The 23,652-nt window shown below is 37.3% G+C and overlaps 1 protein-coding gene across 3 annotated transcripts in view; it reads right to left on the bottom strand.

Moving 5' to 3' along the window:
• The window catches only part of LOC126248799 (protein FAM102A), a 496,607-nt gene that overhangs the window by 18,708 nt on the left and 454,247 nt on the right, over positions 1-23,652 (bottom strand). For all 3 annotated transcript variants that reach the window (XM_049950189.1, XM_049950190.1, XM_049950191.1), the window contains 2 exons: positions 3,330-3,526; positions 1,655-1,794 (listed from right to left, as the gene is read on the bottom strand). In XM_049950189.1, coding sequence (XP_049806146.1) covers positions 1,673-1,794; positions 3,330-3,526 — 319 coding nt within the window. In that variant the 3' untranslated portion in view covers positions 1,655-1,672. The remainder of the gene's footprint in view (positions 1-1,654; positions 1,795-3,329; positions 3,527-23,652) is intronic.

The raw sequence follows: 23,652 nt of genomic DNA, 5'->3' as shown, positions 1-23,652 counted from the left end.
AGCTGATTATCTCTGATCAATGATGGGGGTTGACACAAAATGTCACAGGGAGTACATTACTTGTTCTCAGATGGCAGGCACACATGTGAAGGATTTACAATTTGCTTGGTGCACAATATGGTGATCCTTCCTTGCAGCAGTCAGGCATAGCCAACCAAAACCTTTATGATTAGTATTCCTGCCCTCAAGTTCCCATGCCGTCCAACATACAGCTACTGTTACATCTGAATGCCCCACGAGTTTGAATAGCACACAATTAAACCAGACAGATAAATGGATACCCACAATGAGGCCCCTTTCAGTCTCCATTTAGTGCTGGTAATGCTGTCTCACATGACTACACAGCATGTCTGTGTATTTCACAGTAATCACTCAACATCTGATACTGTTCACATCCCTTATATATACCGTACAAAGCCTGGTAACACTAATTACCTCTGTTGGTTGTTCTACCCGTTACAGAGGATTAGATAGATAATCACTTATACACCTATTGATAGCTCGTACATATATGAAGTAACATTGAAATCCGACCATGTCTTCTGGACAAGTTACCATTTTTGTCAAGCAGTGTACTTAAAACTGTTTAATTCTTTTGAACACTATTAACAATAAAAAGCATTATGAAAGCTCGACTCATTAAAAGTGAAGAGTGGCTAATGAGTTTTATTTATAACTTAGGTATAGCATAAAAATTATAGAAAGATCATATGCCTCAAAGGATGCTTAATTACTCAGTATCTAATTATATGTAACACACATACCATTGGAGTTACTGAGAGAAGCGTATGACACTATTCTCTATTTTCATATGTATTAATGACTCTTAAGTGACATATTAACTATTGATTTCTGTCTTGGAATCTTTGGCCAACATTTATTTATTAATTTTTCTCTTGTTTTTCCAGGACGAGTGGCTGGAATTATCGAAGGCTCAGCCTCTACTACTGGTGGCAGACAGGGACGGCGAACCTTTGATGATGCCAATTACTCATGCTAGCAAAACATTAGGAAAGTTTTTACAGGAATGTCAGCAGAATATCCTGATACAAAATCCAACAGGAAATATATCAACAAGTGGACACAAAAACACCAATGATTTTGTATTCATTGAAGTATTCAAAATACAGAAACCTAATTCCATTTTCATATGACATCTCTTTTTATATTTTCTCTCTAATTCATTTGTTAATAGAACCCATTTACCTTAGTATTGTCATTACGACCAATACTTTCTGTAGGTCACATTACATTTTTTTTTTTTTTCCTGTCAACTGAAAGAGCATTGTACATGTTGCTTTTCACAAACAAAATTGTCTGTCCTGTTCTATTTATTCCAAGTGAAAGATCACTGGGAAATACAATACATTACTTTAACCCACAACTACTTAAGTGATTAACTACATGAAGTAAGTTGTTGTCAAACCAAAAGTTGCTGTGATAGCCACAGAATTATATCTACAGCTCTCCATCTGGAGATGTCATGTACCACTGCCTCTGCATGAACCAGTTAATCCTAGCTGGTTACTGATGAACGAATTTGATACCAAGCCTTTTGACTAGTAACTGGGCATTTAATTAACTGAAGTACAAAGCCACATATTTTAGAAGCAACAATAGTTTTAAATAAATTAAATTTCACATGATTACTTACAAATATTTCCATCCTCTGTTATGTTGGATCAGATTTCATAACAACCTGTTTGAAGACACCTGCAGACATCTGGCTTTTCACTTCATGAGACCCTAGTGCTGTTGTACCATCTTTGGCTATGAAGAGTTGCAAACCTGAAGCTGAAAATAAATATTAAAGAAATTTAGAGAACCCACCCAAATTACACAAGCACTTCAAATCCATATTGATTATTACAGAGAATGTCATGCAGAAGTAATCTTTTTACTTTTTAATGTGTTATTATTTGATTAGTTAGGATAAATTTCTCTCAACTATTACACAAAATAATATTCACTGAAAACAAGATGGATACGCATGAAACCACAAAGATTTTGAACAAAGACTTCTTTGATAAAAATACATCTTTTATGGACAAGCCAGCTCTTCTCGGGCAGCATGGACAGTGATTTCACAAATGTATTTAGAATAACTTTACATTTTTACATTCTTATTGTAGTGGTTGTGGTTGTTACTGCTGCTGTGGTGTTCAGTCTTAACCCCAGTTTGATGGCGCTCTCCGTGCTAGTCTATCCCGCGCAAGCCTCCATCTCTGAATAACTGCGGGAACCTATGTTCCTGTGAACTTGCTTACTATTTTCAGGCCTTGGTCTACCTCCACAATTTCTACCCTCACACTTTATTTCCATTACCACATTCATAATGCTATGATGCCTCAGATGTGTGCTACTAGCCAATCCCTTGCTCTAGTCAAATCTTTTTTCCCTCGTTCTCTTCAGTACCATCTCAATATTTATTTGATCTATCCAACTAATCTTCAGCATTCTTTTGCAAAACTCATTTCAAAAGTGTCTATTCTATTCATGTCTGAACAACTTACTGTCCATGTTTCACTTCTAGAGAAGGCTACGTGTCATACCAATGACATCAGGGAAGACTTCCTAAAGCTAAAAATTTATATTAGATATTAACAAAATCCTCTTTTTCAGAAATACTTTCCTTGCTGCAGCCAGTCTGTATTTTATACCCTCTCTACTCTAGCCACCATCAGTTATTTTCCTGCTAATTAACAAAACTGCTCTGCTACTTTTAGTGTCGTATTTCCTAATCTAATTCCTCCAGTATCACCTATTTTAATTATACTACATTCCATTGCCTTATTTTACTTTTGTTTGTGTTCATCTTGTAGCCTGTTTACAAGACACTCCCATTCTGCTGCTTTTCCAAGTCCTTTGTTGCCTCTGACTGAATTACAAGGTCATTGCCAGACCTCAAAATTTTTATTTCTTCTCCCAGAACCTTAATTTCTCTTACAAATTTCTCCCTGGTTTCCTCAAGCTTCTTTTTTCAATGTACAGACTGAACAACACTTGGGGGAGGCTACAACCCTGTATCAATCTGTTCTTAACTGTTGTTTCTTTTTCCATGTCCTTCCACTCATACAACTGTTGCCTGGTTTCTGTGCAAGTTGTGGGTAACTTTTTATCCCTGATACCTTCAGAGTTTCAGGATTTTACACTATTAGAATTTAATAGACAGAACTTAAGTTCTCCCTCATGCTGCTCTTGTATGTTTGAGATGTGTGTACTGTTTAGTGTACATGTAAATGTAACAAGTACTTTATAATCACATGATTATTGTAAGTAAAATAGAAGTATAATTTGAAATTTATTGTTACATAATACATGGAACTCACTCTCAGCAGATTCATCAGGTTGGTCAAGATTTGTTGACCTAATCAATTCATCGATCAGGCTGTCAGGATTTACTCGTGTCACTTCAACACGACCTGGAACTGTTACATCTTCAGCTGCCTTTTTCCGTCGTTCCATTGCTGCCTTTGCACGATCAAGAGAACCAGTTTCACTTAGTCCAGAGCCAGAGCTAGGATTTCTGCAACAGAAGTGACGTACCATGTTAAAACACACAGTATTGTCCCAAATCAACTGAATATGTAGTTTCCAGTACTTCCTCTGCAAATACCAATAAAATCTTTAATGACTCAATGGACATGTGCTACCTCAATCATTTGATATGCTAAGTTAAAGATAATTGTAAAAAATGGAGTTTTGGAAAGAAGAAGTGAGTCTAATTAATGGGAATAGTCAACTGAACTTAAGGGAGGTACCATGAATTTACAGTAAACCCACTTGCACTGTTGTATGTGTGTTTCATTTGAAAATTTAATACAAAATTAAAAAAAAAAAGAAGTATGCTAACTGTCGGGAAGGAAATAAATAAATATAGCCTACAGCATTTGCTAAGGTATACTTCTTTTTAAGACTCTTTACACCAACAAAATTAAAGAATAATACTTAACTCACAAAAGAGCCAACAGGAAATTTCAAAACACATTTTAAAGCTGCTGCCTAGGAGCAGCTATGAGAGGATTGAAGTGATTATACGCTGCCTGTCAAAAACAGTGAAGCATCCAAAAGACATGGTTGGATGTCACTAACGTTGCACTTGTACACAGTACTGGCAGGTATGTGTGTGACTAGAGTTGCAGTTCTCTGTGACAGAATGATCACCAAAGTCCATTAGTGTTGTTCAGGTGTAGTGTTGTTATCAGGGCTGGTAAAGTATGTAAGGTGCTTGAACAGCATCAAAAGTTGAGTGATCACTGTAAAGGACATGTAAATGCCGGATACTCACCGAGACTGTAGTATCTCTACCCGACAGAGTTTGTAAGGAAGCTCACTGTCGGTCTCAGTTTTCCCAGCTGGTCAAATTGTGCAATACCCAGATTTGCGAGGCTTTTGAATGTGACAGTGGCTCCATGTTGGATTGCATGGGAATGTGAGGACAGAGACACTCACCATAAAGGTTCTGGATGACCATGACTGACCACCACAATGGAGGTCTGCTGTAAATAGAGCACCAAGCTCATTTTAAACCCTTCACATGTGTGACCACCATCCATAAAGTAGTAATGGAGTCCCTGCAAATTTCTGTGTCATTCCACACCATTTGCCAGAGGCCAGAAGCAGCCAGACTAGGGAATTACCATCCCGTGAACAGCCTGCCATTAACACAAAAACACAAATGGCTGCTTGTGAAGTGGTGCCATGACTGCAATGTGTGGACTGCTGATGTATGGCATAACACTGAGTCAAGAGATGAATCGTGGTTCTTTGCTGCCCTGGATGACCATCGTTATTGATTATGTCACGGCTGGTAGTGACTGAGGAAACTGATGGGGACAATGGGCACCCTCGTGTGTTACCCTTCGTACAAAAGTATTGTGGCACCATTTTTCAACAGGCTAATTCTCATAAACACAAAGCACATGGCTGTATGAATGTCTGTGTGATGTTGAGATCTTCTTATGGCCAAAGATCGCCAATAAAATATGTTTGGGACGTCAGTTCCGTCCCAGTGCTAGCCAGTACCCAGGGTATCAAGAACCGATTACAACTGTGGGCCAGCTTCCATATGGAGATGCTATGAAGACTTTATGACACCTTCCCAACCACATCAGTGCATGTATCCATGCCAGAACAGGGTGTAATGCCATACTCCCAAACTCTTTGTAAGTGATTTTGTCATCACTGCAATAACATCACATACCCTCTCAAATGATGACATTTCATTCCATTTCCTCCTCACTTCTAGAGCTTCACTTTTTTCTGTCAGACAGTGTATTAAAACCCACAACAGCTTTGATGCTGATGTGCAATTGCTGGATTCTGGGTGGTGGTAACTACAGATTTTTGATACTAACTTAGAGTTAATATTTATTTACATTAGTAAATGAAATACAGAAAAAATTTTGGGAACAGGAAGGAATTAATACCTCATTTCATACTTACAGACCATAAAGTCTTTGAAGAGAGAAACAGAATGAATTAAACTACTGACTGTATTAGTTTAATGACTTCTGGCATTACTTATTTGTGGTGTATATATGTACCAAAAAGTTCATCTAATTTTGTCTTTGAATTCTAATTACATTTTAAAGCCTGTATTTCCTACTTTTTCCATGGAGGCAGGTAAATATACAGAAGTTCCATGAACATTTATTTTCAGATTTCCTGGCAGATTAAAACTGATTTCCAGACCATGACTCAACCCCACTTGCCTCTTGTGGGCAGTGCCAGCAAAAGACAAGGTTATGGATTCATGTTCAGTTCCAGCACACAATACTAGTCAGCCAGGATACTTCAAAATTGTGTACCCTCTGCATCAAAGTGAAAGATTAAGCCTGAAAACTATTTTATTTATCATCTTTAGTGTATTACTGATTGTGTTGAATTATCTTTTGTAGTTCATGGCTACAGGATATGGTGTCTCAACCATATTTTCCCAAAAAAGATGAGAGAAAACAATAAGTAAGTAAACAAATAAAAAATGAACAACAAATAATACATTTGGACTATGTGACGGATGGTGAACACACTAACAATAAAAGTCTCGACAATGTCAGAGATACTTATTTGTTTAGGAAAATGAACACAGATCTTTGTGGCAGAAACACAGGATGTAATCAGAGTAGGCAATGGGAAACTTCCCTTTTCATTATCAAATTTTAGATTAAATAAGAAGTGTGATGTTGAACTACAACAGTATTCCTCAGTTTGGTACATCTTTACTTGTTTAGCTAAAAATGTATGTGGAAACTTCCTGCACCAGCCCTGTAGCATCTTTTACCTCATTAACAATTCACCTAAACAGTTCATACTATCTTAAGCATGAGCAGGAATAGTATCCATTTGAGCCATTCCAAATATCATATTACAATAACTTAGTAAAATGATTAAAATGTATTAGGTTTGCAAATATTACATTTTATTATGACATTACCACTGACAAATTTTACATACTTGTTTCCTCTCAGGAATGAACATTTTTGTATGTAATATTCACAAAGGAGTTACACTAATATATGGACAACATTAATTCCTGTCATCATTCTACTGCATTTCTATTAAAAAAAAATTCACACAGCTTGGACAAACTAATTTAAAATAGTAGTTGTGCACATTTCCTTATATCAGTTTGTGACAAGCGTATAACACATAAAACATTGTGTAATGAATCACACAAAACTCTGAGGAATCTATAACTAACTGTAACATGCACAGCTTTCTCTGAGAGCTGTATGGATAATCACACCAATTAAGAACAAAATGAAGCACAATCACTATAAGTGAGGTTTTTTTATACATATAAGATTTTCACATGGCACACATCTATAGGGATATTAACTACATATTAATTAGATATACATAGCTACAAATAAAATTTTAAAAAAGATAAAAACAACAAATAACTATGTAATTAGGTTGTATAACTTGTAAAACACACTGTAGTGTCATACTTCAAATCTATTGAAAATTGCAGACAGCATTCAATTAATTGTCTAATTAAACACATGAGCTTAAATTAAGCCACCATACTAATTCATGCAATAATAAAGTCATATACTCATATTGTGAAAGCAACTCAATCAAAGCCAGTGTAACAATCAAGAAGGTATGTCTTCTCTGAAAAACTGCAGAAATAAGACCCACCACCCAGAACATCAAGCAGTTCACTTGCTTGTCATTTACCAATATTGTATACTAATACATAGGATATATCCATTTTGTGATGGTTTCAAGCAACAAAACATATCCAGCAGATAATATTTAGGATGAAGCAGTAACAGGGCGCAGGTTATGGGGTAAGGAATATGGAACAGAGAGCATACAGTGTTATGAGAAATGAGAGAACAAATGCACTGCTAATTTAAAATAAAGATATAGACAGATAAAAGATGGACAAGAAATAAAACACACACACACACACACACACACACACACACACACACACACACACAGACAGAGAGAGAGAGAGAGAGAGAGAGAGAGAGAGAGAGAGAGAGAGAGAGAAAGGGTGGCTAAAGTGCTCCTGATGAAGAAAAAAGAAAAGTAAATAAATGAATGTATAAATAAATCAATATAAGATTCACTTTTGTGAAAATGATCCATTGCATATAATGTGAGATGGTGAAAACAAGGCAGAGCATATGAATAAAATAATTCAGAAAATCAATCTCCCAATAGTATACTCTGTTTATGATACTAAAGACATAAGAATACACGTCTTATATTAGAAGTGTTTACATCATTGTGGAGGACATAAAGCTGGTTCATGCCCATGTAACTGTTAACATATATTTGTCAAAAGTTTTTTTAGATTAATGTCCCATACTGTCGGTTTAGGCCCTCACTGACTGGGATTTCAGTATTACTACTTTTACAAAAGGTTGATATTCCTAGTTGTGGCAGTTACCCTTAGTAAGTGAGAAAAAGATCAGGGATATAATGTGTAATGGCTTCCCAGACTGTGGTATACTCATACGATTGCAACAAGAAAAACAAAGAAGAAAAGAAAGATGAAAGAGGCGTTTTTACTTGTGGATTGATACATTGGTAACTATGCCATTATTTCTTGTAGTGGTTACATGTTAGCCACATCCTTGAAACTTCTTTGCAGATGCTGTATCTCTACTGCTTTAAGAGCAAGCATTCAGTCAAAAAGGTTTTGGAAAGTTTCTAAATTCCACAAATATGGTAACAAAGTTTGCCACATTGCACCAATTTTTCACGATTCTTTGTGCACAGAAAATATAAGGTAACAAATAGCACAATTCCGAGCAGATGCTGGAAAGCAATATCTGACTACTACAAAGAAACTTAATATCACTTGACACCCATTTGTCCCTCCAGAGGCTGTGTCCATTCAACAATTATTCCTTGTCCTGTAACTGCCCACCTTGCAAACATGGCATAAGAAAGGCACATATATCAGGAACAGTATGCCAAACAAACTGCATAAGTTGAGATATATCACAATTTAATTTCAGAAAAACTCTTTTCTGAGTGTGGCTTTTTAAGCCAAACAGTCCATAAGCACGAGACTCTTTTCATATATTTAGGGTTAATAAACAAATTGCCTATTTATGTTCTCATACTGAATCTACAGTAAGTTATTACCATTCAGTATCCTTTCCAATAATCTTATACAAACCATGTAGACAGATTACACATAATTTTTCTTTGTGCATAAAAAGACATAGGGCAAATGCATTTTATTTATTTACAGTCAGGGAAGTTGTTACTGGCACTGATCAAAAAAGCAGGTGTAAAACGACTGAAGAGGGTTTTGGGTGAGAATACACTGCTGTGTGTAGTTTTACACGTTGGGATGATACACATGATGTCTATTATGCAATGAGGAAGTCAATAGAATTCTATTTTCTTAGGTTAGCTGTTAACCTTACTCTGACAAGCATTTCTATCACACTACTTCCATGTAGGTGCAGCAATATCCCTTTTCCACAGTTAATGCAGATTCAAGACTGCATAGACAACAACAAAAATTGGACAATCAAAAATACATGATTTTATCAGAATCTTCTCTTTACAAAACATGGAACATTTGAGATATGAAACCCCACTGCATTACTCACCAGAAACTGACAACTAACTTATTTACAAAATTACACTAACAAATTATTTTATATCACTTGCGTTCATTTCACTTTCTGGAAATATTCAATTTTTTCTGTTTAGTCAAACAAATTGTATCCTGCATTAATCAATGAATTTCAGATATGGGTGTGATAACAGGTATTGTTGATCTCTTTCTCTTACTCTCCTCATCTATTGGTCACAGTTCGTTCATTATACCGACTTCATTTAGTTGTTCCAATCCCAATTCATAGGCATTGCTATGTAATGACTTGTAAATGTTTTTGTCATTGTGTTTTCTGTCTTGCAAAACAAATTTCAGGTTATGAAGACAACAAGTAGCAGTATCATATTCCGCGGCATAATAATCTTCAGAGACCCTTCCAGAGAGGGTGTAGCAGTTTTCTTCCACAAACAAGTTGTTATCTTCACATTCTCCCACGCCTTACAAATACCATGGATGCATTGATCATGTTCAGGGATATCCGTAATCTTTTTGCGTAAGTTGTTTCATGAGATTCGTTTCATGAAATGGTGTTTCACAGCCACAACCACACCTGGGTACACTACCTGTGTGAATGATGTAACATAAGGAAGGTGACTTAAAAACATCACCTAGTCATCTGTACATCCAGGTTGTGAGGCATTCAATAAAGTAGCAAGTTCATTATTACTTCAAATGTCCATGATTTTTCAGTTTGTCAATAGTGGGTGACTTCAATGTGTTCACTCTTTGAATTTATGCAGTAAAGAAGCCTTTCTCTACCAGACTTATGTTCAATAGCATTCAGATCAGTCTGAGCTACTGAAGTTCGTGTGAGCATTCCCCTCCTGTAAAGTTCAGTTATCAGCTTTGTAAATCTATTCTGGGAGATAATTGTTCAGCCTGTTGAAGCTGTAGAATCCATCACAAAAAGCATCAGCTGCTTCTTTGTTAGATCTACGGTCCTCATCCTCAACAGCCATTTCTTGCCACTTTCTCTATCAACATTGGACCTGATATGAGAAGTCTTGCTGGAACCCCAAAGTGCATTGCTGTATCTGTTTTCCTATCACTTGAAGTTTTCAGGTACTTACACTGTTGACAATCCAGCTTGGTTATCAGCTTTGGTCACAAATGGTTTTTCCTTTAAGTCTGTCACTGTTTGTATACCTATCCCAATACCATGAGAAATTTTTGCTACAGTTATGACTTTTTCTATCTTATCTGTAACTTCTAACCTATTTTTTATCTTTAGAACAACATGTTTGAATTTATCTGACATCTCCCTGGATCATGTAAAGTGTCTGCAACTTAAGTAACAAGAAATGTGCTATAATTTAACACTCATTGTCAATTATCCATTTTAGAAGATCTGGTGGCAACAGAAGTACAATCAGTAATGTATTCCCACTGGCAACATTTAACAGTATGCTTTAATTTTACATCAACACAGAGCAAGAACTCTTAATGTCACAGACAATCTGCACTCTGATAATTGGGAGACTGCTGTAGTTAACATTGTTGTGGCCAATTTGTAGCCCCAGATCACTTTCTGAGTCACGTACTGCAAAAGTCTCAACTTCCTACACCAACAGTCTTCCTGACTGGGCAGTAATAAGACTCACTGTCATGTTGATATAGAAGTTATAAACATTTATCCTCTTGATAAGGTCAGTAGAAACACTTACAGTTTATTGTTAAAGCAGTTTTTCTATTAGTTTTGTTAGGATTGGTTTACTGCAAACTTTGTTCTGAGTGGTTATATGTAAGTCTGAAATCAGTACCTCCATCCAATACATGACCTACTACTATTTTTAACACTTCAGCTCATGAATGGAAGTGCATTATAGCCAAAGAAAATTATACAGTTTGTTTACCACAAAGTAGATGGAAAGACAATTAGGCATTCCAGCTTAAATAAACAAACACAATATGTTTTGTGGAATGATTTGTCTGAAAGTGGGAAATAAAAGGGATTAGGGAAACATTTGACGTGCCTTTGAATGACGCTCAAAATCATGCACAGCAAATGAGGTCTGACAAATGTTTCTGTAATCCATATTCTTTCTACCTTTTAGACAAATCAGTCACATAACATTGGCTTTTTTTAAATTTCCTATTTTCATGTTTTCTTCAGAAAGCATGAAATACGCTGTGTTTAAATACTGATTTGTATTCTATTATTATTATTATTATTATTATTATTATTATTGTTATTATTTCTTTCCTTTCTCAGATGTTATGTCTGGTTAAAAATGGAAAGTGACGCGGACCTTCATCAAGCGTGACTTCCTTTTAACTGTATGGTATATGTTACATTGCATTTAGGAACTTTCGGGTATTATTATTATTATTATTATTATTATTATCATTATCATTATCATTATCATTATCATTATCATTATTATTATTATTATTATTATTATTATATCATCATCATCATCATCATCATCATGTGTATATAGATCAAGAGAAAGCAGAGAAGTTTCAATTTATGCTGTAATTTGATATTTAGTTTATTTTTCAACATGAAAGAAAAAATTCTGCAATTTGTACACCAGTGTAATGTCTTATATACAAAAATTTTAGACCCTGATTCTTCATTTCTACAGCTGGCAGCAGCTGCCTGTGAATTATTTTCCCTCAGATCACTAAGTTTTTCTTAACTACCCTGATTACTTCCAATCAATTAATTTTTTTGTTTGTTTTTGCAGAATTATACCTTACACTGATCAATTTTGTACACCATTTGTCCACTTCTCACTCTTCATCTGGCTATGAAAATTTGAATGGAGATCCATTAAGCAATTTCTATCAAGTCTTGTTTTCACTCTGCTCAAACATTTGACCAAAAAACTATTAGATACAAGTATCATTAAAAACTTTAAAAGTAATAGCATTCAAATGCAGATTAATTACATTATGTACCTGAAACTAACTTCAAACAAACACTCTAGACTTACTTATACTGTGTAAGACACTAAAAGGACAAGTCTATAGTACTTGTAACATCATAGAAAGAAGTTCCTTTTTAGTAAATTAATTTAGTGTACAGTGCCCCATTGTGGTTAGGTGTAACAGCTTTTATTCATTCCCAGCATATTTTAGCTACCAGTCACCTAACTTATGCACAAAGTAATTATTCCATGTGCTAGTGAACAATTTGTATTTTTCTCTACCTTGAGCTGATTTTAGCATACTGATCCAATAAAGAGATTCCCCTCTGTTTGCTAAGCTTTAAATTCATTTATTCCAGCACTTTTGTTAAGAATATCCTGTAGGTAGTCGGTCACATAATTTATCAAAGAAAGAATGCAAAGACATGGAAAAAATGAATATTTGAAGACCAAATATGATGTTTCAAATGATGTATCTCACATACTGTTACCTAGACAAATTATGTTCAAATATTACAAAGATAACTTTTGTCGGGAATGATTAAGCATTAACACTGGCCACAGTCATGAAAGCTTACCATTGTGCTCCTCTAAGGTACTATCTGCAATTACTCTTTCATCACAGTTGAAGTAAGAATGTAGTACTGTTTTACACCGATTCATTTCAGTTCACACAGAGACAGTTTTTTGTTAATTTGAAAATCGGATACCTGCTGGGATGTGAATTACAGGAGTTCTTCTCTGATGTAACTGTTAGCATGTGTGAATGTGTCTCAAATGTACTGATAACTCATCACCCTAAGTTTAGAAATTTCTTGGGTTTCTGCATCAATGATCCATGTACAAGATGATCACAACTAGTGGTTATTACTGACAATTTTTTAAGGGCATACAACTCTCCAGTCATTAGACTCCAAATTTAACATTTACAGATTCATCTAAAATAATATACATGAAAAATTGACACACAAAAAGCAGAATAAAGAAAAAGCAGTAAAATGTAGGAGGTAGTCAAATAAAAACAAGACAAATGGAAAATTACTAGGTAAACTCTTCATTATTTCTAAAGTAATCACTGTAAATGTTAATACATTTTTCCACTGTCAAACAAGAAGGTCATGCCTCAACAGAAAAATATTTGCAATTATCTATGGAACCAAGAATGTACCCAGGCATGCACCTCTTCGTCCAAAGGAAATTGACAGACAGCAGTGTCTTTCTTCAGGGCTCCAAAAATACGGAAATCACATGGGGAGAGATCAGTACTGTATGGAGAATGTGTAAGGGCTTCCCAGTGAAACTCCTGCAGTGTAACCAAAATGTTTTTTCGAGTACACTGCAGAAGTTTTGCTGGGAAGCCCTTACACATCTTCCATAAAGTCCCAATATTTCCCCATGAATTTCCATATTTTTGGAGTCCTGAAGAAAGACATTGGTAACTGTCGATTTGCTTTCAATGAAGAGGTGTGCATGTGAGTACAATCATGGTTCTGCGGGCAACCGCAAACATTTGTGCATGGAGGCATTAGCTATCTTGCCTCTAGTCGGATAAATGTATTAGCAGTTGTGGAGATTCCTTTTGAAATAATGAACAATTTACTTACTTATTTTCCATCTGTATCATTTTCAATTGACTTCCCCTTGTACTTAAACAGAATACATGTACAAAATTTTGTTCAAACATATAATTATAAAAAAGGTATAAAATTGATTCATTTTAAAATTTTGGTACTGCCATCAGCTTGAGTAATTTACAAATTGTTTCTGCCCCCCACTTTTGGGTGGGTCTGGAAGGAAATTTAGAAATTTGAATGGCATTTGATACTTTGTCACGCACCAACCAAAACAGAGAGCAAGTCCACTGCTAAAGTATGGAGTGCCTTATGTGCAAACTGGGTTCAGCTCCCTGAACTCATTCAGACATACAGACAGTTGTACGCAACAAGCACACTGGAGTGTGTTCTTGTGTGAGGAATCCTTGTTTTAGAGTACAATACCAAAATCTGGAGATTAACAAGGAAGACTGTGTAGATCACCTTGGCTGGTGCAACTACCTGTTCATTGCCCTGAATCATCATGTCATAGTGTACATGTAATACCACCTCTATTGATTTCTCTGCTGTGAACATGCACGAGAGGGCTGTAAGTTCACTCACAGAATCTGAGCAGATGAACAAATTTAGGGAATGAATATTTCTCTTCCACTTCAGTGTCCTCAGGACTGCTTGTCTGTCTGTTTTTTGTTATATACATAGAACTCATTCTGGAAGAACAACTCGAGTACATGATCAGGAAAGTAGTGAGTAGTCGAGGTCAACCCACCACTTACACCAAGCAACATAAACGGAAAATACTTGTGATTCTCATGTAAGATGGTACAAAATATATACTGGAAACAATAGGAAATCTAAACTAATTCTTAGCCTCTTATAAGCCTTGAGTGGCAGTCAATTCCAGCTACAAACAAGGCTTGGAGCTTGGTCGACACCAAGTCCACCGAGATCTTTCTTTGGACAGGTACAGAATGGCTTGATGGCACGTGGGTTTGAGCAACAGGCTGACGACTGAAGGTCAGACAAAACCCTCAATGCTTATTGTGCTAAAAGGAGATGCTGCAGTATACATCAGGGCAGCTCACCATCCTTGCTACAGAGACTGACAATGGCACTCATCTTTTACATGTCTTTGGCTCACTATATGTATAGTCATAGTGAAGCTACAGGTGATATTGCTTGATATCAAATAGACTTTGCTCTCACCAACCTCCTAGTACCAGATAAAGTATGGTTAATGGTGATAGAAAACATGGTAGCACTTCCTTGAGACACAGTCTACTGCGCTTTACTCACTTCTTACATGGTTTCGCCAAGTATTGCGTCTAGCACTGAGGATGAAAGAGCAATATAAAGATATGAAGATATCCCTGAGCACCATTTACAATGAATATGCCCAAGAGGTATCACAGGTCTTCTCAATATCAATAAAGGTTGACGATAAGTGGTTGCCACATCATTTTGTTCATAATATTTTCTTTCAAACAGTAAACAGCTTGAGTGAGAACACCAATTACAATTCCCACACATTAATTCCAAGAAGAGATTATTGTAAAGAGGGAAATGATACAAAATCTGACCATCATCTACGCATCCTGCGGCCACAAGTGACTCAGGCTAATTACAAAGAAAGCAAAATTGTGAATATAGTATGTGCACGTCCTCACATATTCACTGAGAATGTGCTTCATATATTTTTCCAACTAGTACATGGATGTGGCAATATTACTATTAGTCTAAAGAGGATAGTATTTTTTGTGTACTTTACAAACCCCATAAAATTGTGGTGGCACAGGCGCTAATGATCTAAGACTATTAGTGACATTATGTGTGAAACCATACAGGTTGTTGTAGTTGTTACAACAACAGCAACAACAACAGTAATAATAATAAATCTTTGCAACCTAAATAACCCTAAAGAAGGGAATGGCAGAACTGATTTTTTCTGCACAGGAACTATCCATCAGAACTAACCCCACCAAAGTCAGGCTTAAGAAATCAGCAACAAAAGACCATAAGTGCAGACTCTATAAAGAAACTGAGGAAACAGTCCACTACATCTTGAGCTGTTTCAAAAAGATAGTCCACCAGAAGAGGCACAAATGATCCACTGAGACTATTGCCAAAATTACCACCTGCCAATGGCAAATAACTGGTGGGACCACAAGTCAGAAAAAGTTGTCAAAATCATACAGGCAAAATTGCTGCAGGACTTTCAACTTCAGATAGAATGAGTGCTGGAACACAACAAACCATTACAACTGTGGAAAATGCAGAATTAATGAAAAACTGCTGGAAGAACTTATCAGATACAATTACTTCAAAAGTGATCTACAGTGACACTGTCGTGAATTAGTGAATGTGATCCCAGTGGTTCTCTGTACTAATAATCAGTGCCAAAAGCTCTTAGCAGGCACTTAAAAATCACCGACATTGATTATATATCCATTTGTCAACTACAAAAACACAATTAACTAGGATCTACACAAATTATCTGTTTACACGTCACACAGTTCTAAACAATTGGGAAGTATCCGACCAGTAGTAGAATACAAAATGTAGCACAAGGATATCACCACCACCACCACCACCACCACCACCACCACCCCTCATCTTACAGCTCACATGTAATGTTAGGGCTGTTGAGTTGTCCCTGACAGCAGGAAATATTACAGTTTATTTGGCTTCTCTTGGCTATCTGTGTTCTTTCTTGAAAATGTACCTTTTACAGACATGGTGCAGTCATTGAAATAAAGACTTACAGCCATGTCATCTGTTAGAGTAAAATATCCCGATGTGGCTTATGCATCACACTAATGCTGCCATAAGGAAATGCATATCAATGAGTTCAGTGGGAGTCTAGAATCAAACGTTGGTGTGTATATGAGAGAGAGAGAGAGAGAGAGAGAGAGAGAGAGAGAGAGAGAGAGAGAGAGAGAGAGAGAGAGAGAGAGGTATCAGCAATAATGCTTCACAGACAGCTTGAAATCCTTGCAGTTAGCAGATCTAAGATGGTCATTAACGGCACACGACTAAGACGAATATGTTAGTTGAAGTACTGGACTTAAAAATGAAACTGGCAGTACAGCTGGAAACTTGGGAATATAACTTCTATCAATTACACCATCAAAGCCATGTTATGAACCAATGATGATTAATTTTTTGTGGCATATACAGTGTGACCAAAGAGTCAGTATAAATTTGAAAACTGAATAAATCAAGGAATAATGTAGATAGAGAGGTACAAATTGACACACATGCTTGGAATGACATGGGGTTTTATTAGAACCAAAAAAAAAAAAAAAAAAAAGTTCAAAAAATGTTCGACAGATGGCACTTCATCTGATCAGAATAGCAATAATTAGCATAACAAAGTAAGACAAAGCAAAGATGATGTTCTTAACAGAAAATGCTCAATATGTCCATCATCATTCCTCAACAATAGCTGTAGTCAAGGAATAATGTTATGAACAGCACTGTAAAGCATGTCCGGAGTTATGGTGAGGCATTGGCATCGGATGTTGTCTTTCAGCATCCCTAGAGATGTCAGTCGATCACGATACACTTGCGACTTCAGGTAACCCCAAAGCCAATAATCACACAGACTGAGGTCTGGGGGCCTGGGAGGGCAAGCATGATAAAAGTGGCGGCTGAGCACACGATCACCACCACACGACGAGCGCAAGAGATCTTTCACACATCTAGCAATATGGGGTGGAGCGCCATCCTGCATAAACATCGTACATTCCAGCAGGTGTTTATCAGCCAGGCTGGGGATGATGCGATTCTGTAACATATCAGCAAACCTCTCATCCGTCACGGTAGCAGTTACAAAACCAGAATCACGCATTTCCTCGAAGAAAACAGGCCCGATAACAGTAGATGTGGCAAATCCAACCCATACCGTGACTCTCTCGTCATGCAATGGAGTTTCCACGACAGTTCTAGGATTTTTGGTACGCCAAATTCTGCAGTTGTGGACGTTGACAGACCCTCGGAGCGTGAAATGAGCTTCGTCGGTCCACAACACGTTACTCAACCAATCGTCATCTTCCGCCATCTTTTCAAACGCCCACACCGCAAATGCCCTCCGCTTCACTAAATCGCCAGGTAACAGTTCATGATGCTGGTGGATTTTGTACGGCTAGCATCAGAGGGTATGCCTAATTGCCAACAAAACAGTAGTGTATGGAATGCCGGTGCAACGTGCGACTGCTCGAGCGCTGACTTCCCTGTGCATAGACAAACCCGCTACAGTCTCCATTTCTCCTGAACTGTCTCAGTAGCATTACGGCTTGTGCTCGGTCAGCCACTAAGGGGTCTATTGTCTAAACAACCCGTTGCTTCGAACTTCGAAATCATTCTCGCCACAGCTGCATTTGTCAACATACCTTTACCCGTTCGAATCACCTTCCTATGGTGATAGGATCATAACGCTGAACTAGCACATTCCCCATTCTGACAATACAGCTTCACTAGAAGCGCTTTTTCAGGTAACGTCAACATGCTGCGACTGCTGGCGCATCTGATTCTCTCTCTCATTACAGCTCCTTTTATACACGATTGTCATGCGCAGTCACTGACGTTTTGCTGTCCAGCGCCATCTGTTGGACATTTTGTGAACTTTGTTGTTTTTTGGTTCTAATAAAACCCTATGTCATTCCAAGCATGTGTGTCAATTTTTACCTCTCTATCAACATTATTCTGTGGTTTATTAAGTTTTCAAATTTATACTGACTTTTTGATCACCCGGTATTTAAACAGGTGCTTGTAATATCTGGATTCTTATTTTTTTCGACAATTATTTTACCTTGTTTACTGCCAAATATTGTGACTGTTCATATTACTAATAATCTGGTTCACTCATAATTGTCAAACAGAAAGAAATGTCAAGTCTATATCTGAATTTTTCATGCTGGCATTTATGAATTTACAAAACTGCATTGTGGAATGGAATTTTTACATCTTTCAACTGTCTTTTGAAGAAAAATGTGTGTTATTTATGATTAAATTTAACCATAATCATTAAATAATAATGAACCCCGTAACTAACAGAAATGAAATAGCACCACAATTAACTTCAAAATTTAGATATTAATCTATTTATGCACTCCAAAGAGCAATTTTTGTTCAACTTATTCACTTCATTTGTCTCCACTATGTTCTAAAGTATTCTAACAGATTCCAAGAAGTGCTCCTGGGTACAATTTCTGAAGTAGTGTTTTGCCTTAGCATGTTGCAAATGTCATTTATGACTGAAGCTGTTAACCAAACCCTAGTACATTCATTCATAAAATTCATCATACAACATAGAATTTTCTTTCCGCGTCAAAGAAGATATTGCACATAGTCAATGTGGCCTCAAACTGTGTTACACCTTACGAGTCAGTCCAATTTTAAAGTGGGTGCTCTATTAATCACATACCACTCCTCCATAAAAGCGAATACTAACTCATCTTATCTTCCGTTTCCTGTATTCCATTTTGGTGTTACTTGAGTTTAACAAAATATTACCCAGTTTTTATTTCACAATGTTTGTAGTGAATATTAAAGGGTTATACGACAGAATCCAGTGTACACAATAATTGATGACAATACATTGTACACACCCCCGTACCCTGAAAGCACATGTTACAGGTAACACAACAGTAAATGTGCATTTCTCCAATGACCTCTTGTGCAAAAAGAAGTATTGCAATTCCTTTTAATAGGGAGAATGCAATGGTCATGATGATCTCTTGGCCAACAATATCAGTCAACTTTAGTTCAGGTGGTGTTATGCATCTCAGCTTCTTTGCAATTAGTTATGAAAACATCAAAAATTCCAATGAATTTTTAGAATACATATCAAGACTACAATATTTCAGAGATTTGCTGCTGAAAAGAACCTGCAATGTAGGTTTTCAGTTGCCAGACTGTTTACAAATGACATGGGATTTAGCTAGCCTATTACCAACTCTAGCATAAAATTCAGATCAATACAGGTAAACCTATCTGTTGGTAATGCTACAAACATCTGAGAGTAGCTGATGAAGATAATTCTCTTGATTTAGGGTGGTGCAAAGAAGTTACAAGTAACAACTTCAGCATACTGCAAATGTGGTCTTATTCTCAAAATCCAGGGAAATACCTTGTTAACTGTAAATGTTACCACCATTTCCACAGATAATTTCATACAAAAACAAAGTGCTTTTGTCAGTAACTATTAAAGAAAAACACACTCTTCATTGTATACTGTTGGTAACGCAGTATAATTTGACAACAGATTTCTGGTTGCAAAACAACTTTATCTACAACTGCTTCTACTAACACTCATTCCTGTTATAAGAATCAGATTAGCTTGTGTTTGACAATTCATTTCCCACCTGGTCAAAACAACCATAACTTTTAGTAACCAAACCCCAGCGTGAAATGGAAAAAAAAAAATTTATTACTGTGTTAGTTTTATCATATTATTTTTCCATTAGAACAGTTAAGAACTAGTACTACATGTTCAGTAACTATATCCAAGCTAAGTGACTCCCACATTTGCAAATAGTTTACCCACCTATCACTGTACACAAGAATACAATTTCTTTCAGTACTACTTAGCAGGTTTCAAAATGCAGATGTGGAATCCCTTTTTCTCACTTTAATCCACATTACACTTATCATTCTTGTTACTCCATACAAGATTATGACATTCTGTTGTCTCATTTAACTGGAAATAACCATGCATTCTAACAAGACATCACCATCAACTGTAATGTGGTCATTCATACACTTCTATGGCTTATAACCGGAACTACAGAGCTCATGGAAAGGAGGCTTTCCATCTGTGCTGCAGTGCTCAGAAAATTACTGTTATTTGATTGTGGGGTAATGTAGAAAATTTATATTTAGTTTCATTCCAATTATTTTATTTAGAAAACTTGTTTATCATGTTCAGTTTTTGGTAGCTGCAGTATACAGGGTATTTGAAGCAAAAAATCTACATGAGCTCTAAAATGCATATCTTTAAGATCTTTAAGTAATACTACATCTTCAATACTGTGATACATATCATTTCTACTGAACTAGTGCTCACAGCTATTAAAGTATGCATTTTAGAGCCCACATTTGCTATACTATTTTTTCTTTTTTTTTGTCTATACTACTTCCTCCTAAGCAGAGCTCACAGTAGGAGATATTTGTTTCACAGTATCAAATATGAAGAAGTGCTCATAGCTCTTAATGTATGCATTTTAGAGCACATGTTTGCTACATTGTTTTTGCTTCGAATGATCATTCCTGTCATATCCCTGAATAGTGACAATTCCTCCTGGGACACACTGCAGTTACATAAAGACATATCCACAAAACTTTATAAATCTTAATGTCAGCTGGAACTAGTGCCAAACTTGCAGGAGTTGGAATAATAGTGTAATGGGGCATACACATACTGTATCTGAAAAACAAAGTGTTTTGGAGGATGGTGATTTGTTGGTTGGGGGGGGGGGGGGGCAAGCAGACAAGAACATTCAAATGATGAACTTCAGTAGGAAAATAGAGGTAGGAGAAACCATGGTTCACAATCACCATGGCCACAAGGTTAGAGTTCAGAGCACAGACTCTGCATGAGAACTGCACTTTTGACTGCAGACCCTGGCCTTTGTAGTGTGAGGCATATCTCCCTACCAGGAAAAAGGACATGGTAGTTCAGATGCTCAGGGGAGCAATGAATGCTTATCTCATGGCCATATTAAAACTGTGTGTCATACTGGGACTTTAATTCTGAACCTTGCCTTTTACAGGATATCCTCTTACCAACAGATATGCAATCATGACTCATGACCTATGTATTAACAATATTTTTAATACATACAAAAATATAGTGTTTGATCTCCAATTAAACTTAAATACACCATGCATTTAATTTTATTTCTTCTCAGCATCTGCCCCATTTTAGAGTACAGACCACTTGTTAGGATATTAGTTTCCATTTTGTGCAATGTTTGGCATCTTGATTGGAAACTACCACCATGGACAAGTCATTATGTAAAGCATCATCAAGTCAGTGTTTCCTTACTTAATATAATTAATGAAGCATAATAACAATCACATTTTTAAATAATACAAAAAGATGAAGGCACAGTGCAGACTGAACAAGACAGCATCACAGAAATGATCATCAACAGATGTTACACAAGAGGTGTGGTGCATCATGGTATGGTTTATTATTAAAATTCCATGAGTGTATATTCCTAGAAAATGCAATCAACATATCACTTCCTCTTAGACATTCCTGACAAAAAGACTATTTAAATAATATTAGAGAGAGTCTTGTTCATACAGAGGCTTCCCAACAACCATTCTTTCAGCAAATCGTTCATAACTGGAACAGAAAAGGAAAGTAAATGGGAAGGGGGGGTGGGGGTGGGGGGACAGTGCTACATGAAGTACCCTGCATTCTTTCTGAGTCTAGATGCAGATGGATGGATTGACAGATTGATGGGGTTGAAGGGACCACATTACTAAGTCATCAGTCGCTTAATCCTTTGTGTGTCAAGCCGGGAATAGTCCCCAGAGTGAAAGGACACAAAAGACACATCCTAATGGACTCAATTGTACCCGATAATCAAGAAAACCATGAGACAATCACCACCCAGGAAGTAGCTGGAGGCCCCCCAGGACACATGCAACTGGAGACACCACAAACTCTCAGGAAAGACAACAATGTTGACAAGTCTGTCAGCCAACAGCAGATGTAAACGAATAACGATAATTAAGAAGTTGTAAAGGTCAGGAGCCAGGCTGGACTACTGAGCAAAGGCAGCCATGGGCTCCTTGGGTCAGAGCATGTGATGGGGCACCCCTCAAATCCCTCAACCAGCTGACAAGACTAATGTGCCCTACATCACACAGAGGAGTAAAAGTTACTTTTGCAAGCAAAAAGTAAAACCAATCACCCACTTTGGCATCACGCACCAGCACCAGAGGTAGTGTGTCAGCAAGTCTAAGGTTTCACTACAAGGTGGCCAAATTAGGGAAATCCAGTAGGATGTGCACCACTATGAGACAAGCACCACACTGATAGTGGGTGGATCTTCAGATCGCAGGACGTAGCCACGGGTCAGCCAAGTGCGGCTGATGTGAAACTGACAGAGAATGACACATTCCCTGCAAGAAGCCCAAAGGAAAGACTGTCACATGGTTGCGGTCCTCTTTATTGCTCCCAGTTTGTTCCAAGAAACCAGGGCACACCAATCTGCATTCCGAGCCTGCAGCAATTGTTGATGGGGAGTTGAAAAAAGGTCAGTTTCCAGCAACCCATCTCCACACTTGGACAACCAGTCAGCATGCTCGTTCCCTGGAATCCCAACATGACCAGGGTCCAAAACAAAAGTGACCAACCATCCAGGATGGCAGAGGTCAAAAAATGAGGTCATGGATAGTCACAACCAATGGGTGTTGAGAGCAGCAATTATCAACAGTCTGAAGCTACTCAAGGAGTCACTGCTAATTAAGAACAACTCATCAGCACAAGAATGAAGGTGGCTGAGGGCTTAAGCAATGGCCACAAATTCTGCAGTGAATACACTGCATCTGTTCGGCATGGTGCATAGTTTACTGCATCTTGTGCATAGTTTACAACATCTTGCAAGTATGTAGGCAAAACTGTTTCATCCACTGACCATACACCCATCAGTTTACATCATGTCTGAGCCCAGAAATGCATCTAGGACATTCAGGAACAGGCGGTAAAAAAACCACATGGTCTACTGAGTCTTTTGGTCCACAGGAGAGGTCAAGGCAGATCGAAGGATGGTGTACACACTATGGAGGCGCACACAATTTCTCCCCAGCAAGAGGTTACAGTGAGGAAGGTTAGAGTTCAGAGCACAGACTCTGCATGAGAACTGCACTTTTGACTGCAGACCCTGGCCTTTGTAGTGTGAGGCATATCTCCCTACCAGGAAAAAGGACATGGTAGTTCAGATGCTCAGGGGAGCAATGAATGCTTATCACATAGTTGAGCAGCAGTTGTTGGTACCTGATCTGTAGGGGAGAGACACCAGCTTCCATGAGTAGGTTCTCCACAAGGCTGGTCTGGAAGGCACCTGTTGCATGATGAACCTCACAATGGTGTATCAGGTCCAGCATCCACAAT

Source organism: Schistocerca nitens, chromosome 3, assembly GCF_023898315.1.
Source record: "Schistocerca nitens isolate TAMUIC-IGC-003100 chromosome 3, iqSchNite1.1, whole genome shotgun sequence".
NCBI classification, from domain to species: domain Eukaryota; kingdom Metazoa; phylum Arthropoda; class Insecta; order Orthoptera; family Acrididae; genus Schistocerca; species Schistocerca nitens.
This window is presented reverse-complemented; position numbering and strand designations above follow the sequence as displayed.